Source organism: Ichthyophthirius multifiliis, assembly GCF_000220395.1.
Source record: "Ichthyophthirius multifiliis unplaced genomic scaffold scaff_1120509250842, whole genome shotgun sequence".
NCBI classification, from domain to species: domain Eukaryota; phylum Ciliophora; class Oligohymenophorea; order Hymenostomatida; genus Ichthyophthirius; species Ichthyophthirius multifiliis.
In genome coordinates this window covers 1-11,663 of record NW_004086447.1, presented here as the reverse complement: position 1 = coordinate 11,663, position 11,663 = coordinate 1, and the positions used below count along the sequence as shown (strand labels likewise).

At 16.5% G+C, this 11,663-nt stretch overlaps 1 protein-coding gene across 1 annotated transcript, besides 25 other annotated features; it reads right to left on the bottom strand. All coding sequences in view use genetic code 6, as the record gives it.

Annotated features, from left to right (window-relative positions):
* Nucleotides 1–27: part of a microsatellite that runs on past the window's edge.
* A 104-nt stretch (nucleotides 28–131) lies between these two features.
* Nucleotides 132–173: a microsatellite.
* Nucleotides 174–493: 320 nt separating this feature from the next.
* Nucleotides 494–532: a microsatellite.
* Nucleotides 533–1,563: 1,031 nt separating this feature from the next.
* Nucleotides 1,564–1,677: a microsatellite.
* Nucleotides 1,570–1,619: a microsatellite.
* Nucleotides 1,571–1,674: a microsatellite.
* Nucleotides 1,678–2,562: 885 nt separating the features above from the next.
* Nucleotides 2,563–2,817: a microsatellite.
* Nucleotides 2,818–2,914: 97 nt separating this feature from the next.
* Nucleotides 2,915–2,975: a microsatellite.
* Nucleotides 2,932–2,975: a microsatellite.
* A 1,194-nt stretch (nucleotides 2,976–4,169) lies between these two features.
* Nucleotides 4,170–4,208: a microsatellite.
* Nucleotides 4,193–4,253: a microsatellite.
* Nucleotides 4,254–4,655: 402 nt separating this feature from the next.
* Nucleotides 4,656–4,737: a microsatellite.
* Nucleotides 4,738–4,886: 149 nt separating this feature from the next.
* Nucleotides 4,887–4,917: a microsatellite.
* Nucleotides 4,895–4,946: a microsatellite.
* Nucleotides 4,947–5,108: 162 nt separating this feature from the next.
* Nucleotides 5,109–5,143: a microsatellite.
* A 1,454-nt stretch (nucleotides 5,144–6,597) lies between these two features.
* Nucleotides 6,598–6,680: a microsatellite.
* A 125-nt stretch (nucleotides 6,681–6,805) lies between these two features.
* Nucleotides 6,806–6,862: a microsatellite.
* Nucleotides 6,826–6,878: a microsatellite.
* Nucleotides 6,831–6,886: a microsatellite.
* Nucleotides 6,887–7,171: 285 nt separating this feature from the next.
* Nucleotides 7,172–7,297: a microsatellite.
* Nucleotides 7,204–7,294: a microsatellite.
* Nucleotides 7,298–7,365: 68 nt separating the features above from the next.
* On the bottom strand, nucleotides 7,366–10,566 carry IMG5_099360 (hypothetical protein; the record flags this gene model as incomplete). The annotated part of the gene is made up of 1 exon (XM_004035391.1): nucleotides 7,366–10,566. Exon 1 carries the CDS (start codon nucleotides 10,201–10,203, stop codon nucleotides 7,366–7,368), a length of 2,838 nt encoding a protein of 945 aa, XP_004035439.1. The 5' UTR covers nucleotides 10,204–10,566.
* Nucleotides 7,549–7,592: a microsatellite.
* Nucleotides 10,567–10,763: 197 nt separating the features above from the next.
* Nucleotides 10,764–10,797: a microsatellite.
* A 795-nt stretch (nucleotides 10,798–11,592) lies between these two features.
* Nucleotides 11,593–11,644: a microsatellite.
* Nucleotides 11,593–11,650: a microsatellite.
* Nucleotides 11,651–11,663: the final 13 nt, after the last annotated feature.

Here is an 11,663-nt window from a genome sequence, read left to right as displayed (position 1 = left end):
ATTATTAAATATAATTTAATTATTATTTTTTATTTATATATGCAATTTTAATAAACATAAAAAAATATCTATTAAAAAAATAAATCTTAAACTAATTTATATATTATTATATCTAAATTACAATATATAGCAAAAATTATAATTTATTTATAAAAATTATTTTATTTAATAAACTGAACTAAAACCAGCAATCCGAATATATATTTAATTTTATATAAATATAAAACAACCATATCATAAATTAATATTCTTCCATTGAAATTTTAATAAATTTAAAATAAAACAGTTTCTTATCTTCTTGTGTAATTATTTATCCCAGAAAAATGACAATAAATAACAAAACAAAAATCATTAATAATTTTGATTTAAAATAAATATTAATATTAAATTAATTATAAAAGAAATACTTCTATTATTTATGAGAAACTTTATATTTATGAGGTTTTGAAAATTATAAGGATGAAATAACAATAGTATACAACAAAGAATTAAAATAAATAATAAAGTATATAATAAAAATATAAATAAAAATTTAATGTATTATTAATTTTCGAAAATAAATTGTTGTTATAATATACTATTTAGTGTAATTAAATAATTTTAAATTTAAAAGGAGCCAATTTAAAGTGGATGTTTTTAGGAATTATGAAAAGGGTAGGAATATATGTACCTATATTTAAATATTTATTAATAATAATTTAATTAATCTCTGTTTTATTAATTTAGAAGCTATATATGAGAGATAAATTCTATTATCTTTTTAACCAGTTTTAGTTTAATTTTAATAATTTGTAAAACAATATTCAGTCTTATTATAATATTGATTTATATTAAGATCCCATATATATATATATTTTTTTTTAATTAATTTAATTTTTTATATTCTTTTTAGATTTTCATTAAGTATAGAGAAATAGTTATATGGATTTATAAAGCTTTTTATGGATATTATTGCGTTTTTAATATCGATTATATTGTAAAATTTTATTTATATATAAAAATGGGGTTAAAGTAATTGATATTGTGGATATTATATAAAATTTAATTTCTAAGTTAATTAAGAATCTACATTATAAGTTAATAAATATTTTTGGAAAAAATGATTTATGTGATTATTTCTTTATAAAATTTATTAATTGCCAAAAATTCTAGAAATAATATATAAAAAATTCTTATTGTAATAAAGATTAGCATTAATCTATGATTTAGTAAAATGGCTTGAACTTATTATTATTATAGTAAATATTTTTAGCCTGATTTCTCATAAAATTGGATAATAAAAGATATTATTTATAAAAAAAGAGAAAATTAATTATATAAAAATGAGTTTTTGTATAAGATATTTAAATAATGGCAATTTTAAGTATGAAATAATATAAATACGCATATATATTGACAAAAAATATAAAAAAGTAATGTATTTTAGTATAGATATAAAAATTTTTGTTTGAAAATATAAATATAAATATAAAAAATAATATAATTATTATATATAATTATATTAAATAAATATAAAAAGAATTTAAATATATTTTTAATTTAAAATTTATATAAAAAAAAAATTATAAGATATATATATTTATATATATAAATATATATTTATATATATAATATAATATTAATTCATATATTTATACATATTTTTTTATTTATATTTATATATACCTATTTATATATTTTCATTATATATATATTTATTTTTTAATTTTTTTTTTTAAGTAAATTAAATTGTATATTATAAAATATTTATTTTTATAAATTCAGTAGTAAAATTAATATTAGATTGAAAATTTTGATAATTTATTTATTTATATTAATGGTTCTGAAATGGTATAATATTTTAAAAGATAGAATTTTATTTGTATATAAAAGTTAATAAAAATATCGAAAATGAACTTTTTGATATGATATATAATAATAAACATGATTATTCGTACAAGACCGTATTATATATTTTATTAATGTAAAAAATATTAATTTTTAAAGATTTAAAAGATATTTAAGTCGAAAATAATAATAGTTTTGTAATATATAACCTTTTAAAATTATTATTAATTCTTTAAATCTTTTAATTTTATTAAAATCTCTGTTTATATATTATGATATCTTTTTTTAAAGTGATATATTTTATAAAATAAAAGAAAAAAAAACAAATAATAATAATTCTAATAATTTATATATTTAATATAATAATAGTTTAATATTATTAATAATAAATTTATGAATTTTATAATTTTGAATGTAAAAAATAAAATAATATAATATTACTAAGATCTAAAACATATAAAAGTAAAAATTATTATATATTTTAGTAATATGAAATTTATAATACAATAAAAATAAAGCACTATTTCAGTATTAAGGTATATAATATAAAGAGTCTATTTTAATAAAATTAATATTATTAGAAAATATAAATAATTTAAAGAATAATCTCGCTAAAATTAAATCAATTGAATTTATTTTTTAAAAAAAATTAAATAAATTAATAACTTGTATTACTGATTATAATACAATAATAATAATCTATAAAATAAGATTAATTAATTTCTAAATATCTAAATTAAGATTAAGATTAAGATTAAGATTAAGATTAAGATTAAGATTAAGATTAAGATTAAGATTAAGATTAAGATTAAGATTAAGATTAAGATTAAGATTAAGTTTAAGATTAAGATTAAGATTAAGATTAGGATTAAGATTAAGATTAAGATTAAGATTAAGATTAAGATTAAGATTAAGATTAAGATTAAAATTAAGATTAAGATTAAAATTAAGATTAAGATTAAGTTTAAGATTAAGATTAATATATAAGATATTATTAATATACTTTTCACTAGAAAAAAATAAAAAAAAATTATATTATAAAATAAATTAAGAAAGTAGAAAATATGAATTAATTACTAAAAATAAAATAATAATAATTTAATAATATATATTTATATATATATATATATATATATATATATTTATATTACTTTTTTTTTTTTTACAATTTTTTTTTAATTAAATCATAATTTACTAAATAAAAGATTTTTTAAAAATGAATCATTATTGCCTTTTATTTTGATTTAATTATTATATATAAAAAAATATAAATAAATATAGCTAACTCATAATATATATATTTATAATTTTATTCATTTAAATTTAATTATTTATATTTCTTAAAAAGAGTTATTACGACTATTTTATTTTCTCATATCAATAAGTATTTATTATGTTTATTACATGTTTTCATCACTATATTTACTTTCATATGAATTATCAATATTATTTACACCTTCTTTAAATCCAAAACAATTCTTTAAATAGTCTTTAATTTATTAATTTAAACCAAAGAATAAGCAATTTAGGAATCCTTAAAAGCCTTAAAGGAAATATGATAGACAGAATACCATATATGGTATTTATTTGTCTGTAAAAAGTTAATAAAAGCATAAAAAAGTGTCCAATGAATAACAAAAAACCATTATTAAAGGATAAAGTCTAATTTTAGTGATAATTTTGGCTTTAATATAGTTACTAATAAACTCGCTTTTGAGAAAGTAATACATTTTAATATAATATATCCAATTAAATATAATAGATATACATAAAGGTATATAAAACATAGCTTATTTAATTAAAAAAGTCCTTATTTTATCATTTTATCTTTATAAAATCCAACAATATAGTTCGCCATTACCATAGTCTTGTGTATAGAATGGAATAGATGATATTAATAGCGGTAAAATGAAAATTATAATGGAAAAAAACTTAATTTTTTTAAACATATTCTAACTACAGTATATTAAACTTTAATTCAAACTCCAACTTATTATCATTGTTGTTAAAATACTAGATTATAATGAATAATTTATTAAAAAAGATTAAATTTGGCATTATAAATCATCTTTTCCGGTTTATTATTAATCTTTAAATTAAGAATATTGAAATAAACGGGATACTGTGAGTAAAAAGTCAGATATTTGCAAAAATAATATCAGTTTATATGAAAATTTACGAAGTTCGGAGATAAATATATACATTGTTAAAGTAAAAAAAGTACTTATTAAGGATATTGAGTTCGATATAATATATAAATTTATTAATAAATTATTATTATTATTATTATTTGCCATATTTTTTTTTTTGGGGGGGGGGGAGGGGTTATTATTTGTTTTTGTTTTTTGTTTATATATATTTTATTTATATTATTTTTTTTAAAAAAATATATATATTATTTTTTTATAAGTAAAAATAAATATATTTTTATATATATTATTATAAAATGATACAAAATACACTTAAATCTATTGATAATAACATAAAAAATTATAGTGAAGTATTTTTTTTTTTCTTTTTTCTATATATGTCTAATTTTTTTTGTTTGAAATAGATAGTTTATATATTTCCTGCTTTACCTTGTGTGGTAAATTTTTTCGTGGTTATAATAACTTGCGCATTATATATAATTAAAAAATATGAATAAGAATTAAGCTTTGAAAAAGATAATATATAATAATATATTTTTGGAAGTATTATGACTAATTATATATTTTTGATTATTTATTCTAATATTTTAATTGAATATATCCCTATAAAATTATAAATTAATTTTGTTTTATTAATTATTTGGATTATTGGAACTTTTATATGGAATATAATGGGTATTAAATATACATAAAATAAAGAAAATGTAATATATATATATATAAAATATATAAAATAAAAAATGAAAATATTATTTTAAAAAAATTCATTAAAAAAGCGATTAATCAAAAAAATATAATTGTTAATTATATATATTTTATAAAAATAATAAAAATATATATAAATTTATTTTATATTATATAAGTTTTATTTTTTTTAATTGCTATTTTTATAGTTAAATTTCAAAAACATATATTTAATTATATTTATATATAATTATATACATTTTATATTTAAATATATTATATTTACATAAATAATTTATTAATTTATAGGATAATAATGTATATAAAGGTATAGCTATTTTTAATATTGTAGTTTTTTTGGATTTTTTATAATTTTATTGATAGGAATATATATTTATAAATATTAATAGAACGTATATTTATTTTTATATAAAATTATTATTATTAATATAAATATATATATATATATATATATATTATATTTTATTTAGAAAAAATATAAACAAATTACTCATTAACCTTAACTAAATTAATAAAATTAAGTTTTACCTTAATTAAACTAATAAATCGTTTAAAATTAAGAAAATAAGTAAACATATAAACCATATGAATAAGAATAGTTTTATTGAATTAATATTTTTTTATTTTGATATTTTACAACCTTTTATTAAATATTCAATGAAATTATAAATTTTGTATATTTAAAATTTTCCTTATTATTATAAAATAATTATATTTTTATAAACTTTAATTATTAATTTTTTAAATTTCTAAAATTTTAATTTTGAATATAAATATTAAAACTTTAGTTGTTAAAAAAGTCTTATCTAACATATATATATATATTTTGTTTTTCCGGAATTAATAATATTATATATTTTAATAAAAAATAATAAACATATTTATTTATTAAATATAAATTAAAAGGCAAATATTAGTTTTTTTGTTATATAATAAAATAATAAATTATAATATTTTTTATATTTATATATTTTTCTTTTATTTTTACGTTATTTATTATATATTATTATTTTTATATTTACTTTTAATAAAAAGAATTGATCATAAAATTTAGAAGATATAGATTTTTTAATTTAATCGAATTATTTAATATATATTCATAATTATTTTGAATAAAAAAAGAATCAAATTAAGATATTCGCTAAAAATATAGCTAAAATAAAAAATAATTAATAATTAATTTTTTCAAAAAAAATAAAAAAATATATATACATATATATTTTTATTTTATTTTTTCTATTTAATAATCCTTTAGTCTTTATAAAATATAATTAATTCAAAAAAAAATTCAAAATAAATGTCATTTATATCTCATAATTTGTTTTAATAATATATTTCTTCATTTCACTAATAACAAAAGAGAAAATTATTTTAAAATAGCGAATAATATTTAGTCTGTAAAATTTCCTATTATATATATTATATTAAATAATACATACTTATAATATTTCGAAATAATACGACAAATAAAGACTATTGATATAGATACTTAAATAAATAGCATTATGAATATTAATATATAGTTTCTTAATGGGCATTTATAAAACATAATAAGTCAAAAGTTTTTCGAATCTGATGTTTGTAAAATGTAGTGTCTCCAAAAAAAAAAATATATAGAATATATAAAGGAGTTATATGTGTTTAATAATTGCAAATGATTGTTGAATATTTAATCAAAATAATTTTTCTGATTATGGTATATGTCTACAAACAGAAAAATTTATATTAAATACTTATTATTATGTCCAAACAATCACTAAATTCAGGTTCAACTCTTCACAATGTATAATGGAGATAATAAAATATCTCAGATTTATATACAAAATAGAAGTTTTAGTATATATTATAACTATAATACTTAGTATAAAGGCATTAAGAAATAAAAAAAATAAAGAATGACATTTTTTATTTATGTAAAAAATAAAAAATATATATAAAAAATTATAAAAAGAAAAAAAAAAAAAAAAAGAAGTTTAAAAGAATTAAAAAATAAAAAAAGCATTTTATTGATAAAAAAATAATCATAAAAAGGAATAATATGAAGTATTTAAAAAATATTTATAAATCGTTATGATTTAGTGTTTAAAAAAATATATTTATAATAGATTAAAAAAAAAAAATTTAATATTTTTAATATTTAAGAATAAAAAAAGAATATTTTTTATATATAAATCAAAAAATATTTATTAATATATATATCAAAATTTCTATATATGTAAATATATATATTTATTTATTTACGAAAAAATCAAGAAATTAATACTTCTTCCATTTACAATTTTTCTAAAAGCTGATTTATATTATTAAAAATATAAAAAAATAAAAAATTACTTTAAATTCTAAATTTCTAATATTATTTAGTTAATTTTAATAGGTATTCTAAACATTATCTAATTCTTCAATTTTAGCAATTAATTCTTTATTTTTTTAAGTTAATTCTAAAGATTTTCTTTCAGATTAATTCTTATACATGTCTTTAGTCTTAGTTCTATATATATAAATATATAAATGTATATATATATATATATATATATATAATATATTATATATATTTATAATAATTAATATTTATTTATAATAATTTATATATATATAGATATTCATATATTTATATAATGATTTTTTTTTTTTTTTTAAATATTAACTATTTATATTTTTTAATTATATTAATTTATTTTACAATTCATCTATTTCTCTTAATAACATGTCTTATTTATTTTTATTTAAGTTTGAATTATCTCCTGATTAATCTCCGTATTTTCTTTTACATTATCTATTTCTTTAGTGCACTATCTCTTTATTGCTTTAAAATTTCAGTTTATTCTTAAATTTAATGAAATTCCTAACTTAAATTCGTTAACTAACATTCCAATTAACTACATTTACTTTCCAATTTTCTACATTTTACTTCCGCATTATTCCTTTAATCTGTAATTTAGATTATTTACCTCTCATAATTCGAAAACTCATGGCTTTTTTTTCCGAATTTCTAACTTTCTTTAACTAGATTGGCATTAACAGTTTTGAGCTCATCATTTTCAGCCAATTAATATCTATAATTTTCATCCAATTCCTATATTTTATGCTAAAGTTATTTAATTTAAGTACTATAAGCTATTCTTTCGGCTTCTGAGATTACTTAAGACGGTTAGAACTGTATATCTTTATACTATTCTAGGTTTTTTTTCATTTCTTCCAATTCTAGAATTCTCCACATTTCTAATTTTTCTAATTTTTCTTTCCATTTCATTTAGTATTCTTCATTTCCTAAAGCTTCCATTAATTATTTCTATAAATCCCTTATCTGATTTTCATAGTGTTCATTTTCCTTTGATTTTTATGATCTCTTTACACTTTCTTGTTCACTTAAGATTAATTGAATTTACCTTTAAAGTTCTTCATTAAATTTAGTGTCTATTTGTCTTTTAATGTCCTCAATTTCAATTTCATGTTCTTTTTTTAGCCTCTTAATTGCCTCTAAATGATCGTTTTGGGATACACCGCTCTATTATTCACTTATTCTAATTAATTCAGTATAGGCAATTGATAATTCAGTCAATTCTTTCCCCATTTAGTCTATTTTGATTTATTTTTCTCCACATTAGTATCTATAAGTCTCCAACTAGTATATATTTTATTGTTAATTTTCGATTAGATTGAGCTTTTCCTTGAGTATATTATTTAGTCTTTCAATTTCGAGTCCTAATAGTGTTTTTTCTTGTTCTAATTTACCTAAATTTTGTATTTAAGAGTTTTCTATTTAATATTAGGTTAATTAGTTTTGCAAATATCTAATTGTGTTTTCGTTTTTAGTATTTTGTTCTTACAAAAGTATTTTTTCGGAGTCTATTTGTTTCCATTAGTGTTTATTTATTTCCATTTCTTAATATAAACGGTTATATTCTTCCACTAAATTTTCATTTTCGTTTATTTTATCGTTTAATTATTCATTTAGGTTATTTATGTCTTACATATTATATTAGTTTTCTTATAATACTTGCATTTTTTATTTAATGTCGTTTATTTGGTTTTTTAATTAATTGTTTTCTTACTATAATTAGTCTTTTATGTTCCTAGTTTATACTATTTCTTACTATAATGTGCTATTGGATAGTCTTATTTAGGAAAAATCTTATTATTGATGATTTAATTATTATTAAAATTGACTATTTGAGGCTTTTATTTATTATATTTCTTATTATAATTGACTATTTTATTGTCTTATGACGTTATTTTCCTATTAAATATATTCAATTTATTAATTTAGAATAATGACTCGTTATTAATGTTATTCGTTTATCATTTATAATTCTTCAGTGTTGATTTATTTGGGTTTATTTGATGTTCTTTTGACTTATTCTTATAAATTTCCTAATTATTGTTCTTACTATTATACTTTTTCATTATAGTATTTTAATTAATTTTAATATTCTATTTTTTATCCATTTAATAATCTATTTTAGCTTTCCAATTATTCTATTTTCTATAAAAATTCTTATTTTTGTAAAATTAAACTTTCCATTTAAGCACTTAAAAACAGTATTTTTTCCAAAAGTATATAATTATCTTAATTATTATTCTAAAAGGAACTCTTTTTTACTAATTTCATATTTTCTTCTTATAAAAAGGCTAAACTTTTATTTAATCTTTCAATTTCTTCACCCAAAACCATTAACTTATGTTCTAATTCTCTATTAACGCTTTTTATATTGTTATTTTCATCCATTAAAATTCTCATTCGTTAGTTTTCGCTTGAAAGCATAGCTATTTTTTACTCGTATGTGTTTTTTTGATTTTCCTATTCTATACTATTATTATTTCTTATTTTCAAAGATTCGTTTTCCATTTATAATTATTAAATTAATAATTCTAATCTTCTTTTGTCTTCCTAAAAGACTCTTGAATTTCTAATTTCGTCTTGTTTTTCGCTTAAAAGACGTGTTAATCTATCCAATTCTTCCGAAAGTACTTAAATATGCTTATTTAATTAATTTTTTTCCGCTTCACATACTTATAAACGCTCTATTTCTCGTCTATATTCTTGTATTTTTTGTTCTTTTTCGGTCTATAGGTTCGTTTGGTACTCTATTTGGGAAGATAGGAGAACTATTTATTACTCTAGGTGCATATTTTGGTTATTTTATTAAGGAATTTCCCTTTTTTAGTCCTCTAATTGGACTATTTATTTCCCCATTTGGAATATAATGTTCTCTTTGTCTTCTACTATTCTTTTAAGTTATTCGATTTGTTAAACTAGGATGAGTTTTTGGTTATCAGAGCCTTCTTTTTCTTTTAAAAAGTTAGATTGTCTTAAAAGTTCGGAAGATAGGAGAGATATTTTGTTTTCTAATTAAAGAATAATATTTTCTTAGTTTTTAATTTTTTCGAATTATTCAGTATTTATTTTGCTTATTTTTTCTATTTCTTAGGCTAAAATTAAGGCTTTTTCTCTATATTTAGAGCTTTCTTCTTATTGGGTTTTTTTGAAAAACTCCTATTCGGTATTTTGTTTTAATATCATTGAATTTAATCTCTCGATTTCTTAACTAAGGATGACTATTTTTTGTTTATTTTCAGTTTCCGATTGTTAATTGCGTATTTTTTAATTCAAATCCTATATTTCTCGGTCTTTTAAATTAATTATTTGTGTTAATTTTTCTATTTCTTAAGTCAAAATAAGGATTCTATTTTAATTTTCGGTTTCTGATTATAAAATATAGAGTTTGGATTAATTTTAATTATGTAATTCTTGAATTTCCTTATCTTTCAAATTAATAATTTAGGTGAGTTTTTCGATTTCTTATGTAAGTATTAATAATTTATTTTTGCTTTCGGATTCTTATTAAAATACTTTAGATTAATTCTAATTATGTAACTCTTATATTTCTCGATCTTTTGAATTAATGATTTAAGTCATTTTTTCTATTTCGTTTCCCAATAATAATATTTAATCGCATTTTTAGGGAGGGGGAGATTATTAATATTAAAGCTTCAAATTCTCGGTTTCTTATTATTTCTAAATTAACTAATTTTATAATATTTATATATCTTCCGAGTGTCTGTTTTTTAATTCTCTTATAATATTATCATTATTATTATTATTTTATTATTATTAAATTAATTATTAAAGTTATTTATTTACATTTGTCAATTTATTAATTTATTCAGTTAAATGGACTTCATTTTGCCGACATTTATTCAGTTCACTTTAAACACTATTGAATTCATTAATTAGTTTATTTAAGTCTAAATTATTCGGGCTTTAATTCTATAGTAATTTATTAATTTTTTCATTTAATAAAATCTCGTTTTGGCGAGATTTATTATGTTCATTTTAAAGATTATTTAATTCGTTTATTAATTTATTATTTACATCAGTTTAATTTTAACTTTCTGTCATATTTTAAGGCAATTTCTATTCCAATTAGAAACGTAAAAGGTTTATATATTCATCTTTTTCCCGAATAATTTAGGTAAGTTATGATGTGTTTTCATTTGTGGCTAGATTTGAAGTAAATAATTTCTTTGGAGACACTGATAGGGCTTATTTTTTTTTTGTAGATGAATACTTTACTCTTTTTTTGTATTTTTTTAATATTTCTTTATTTATATATTTTACACTGATGGTGCTTAAGTAGATGATATTTTTTCAAGTCTTTACATTGAATCTGGTGTGGGGGCTCTTATAGGGTTTGTTGAAGGTAAATTTCTTGTTTGCTAGTATTCGCCACGCTAGTTTATGGATACTAGGACACTTTTTGTAGGTGAACGCATATTTTAGGTTTAAGGAGTCGTCTATTTTGCAAGTTTCATGTTTTTTTATTTTATTTTTTGAAAATAAATATTTTTTTTTAAATAAATATATATATATATATATTTTCTATTTATTATTTTTTAAAAAAAATAAGCATTTTATTTTTTATTTTTTATTTTTTAAGTTTTTTTTTTTTTTTTTTTTTTTTCTTATTATTTGAATATATA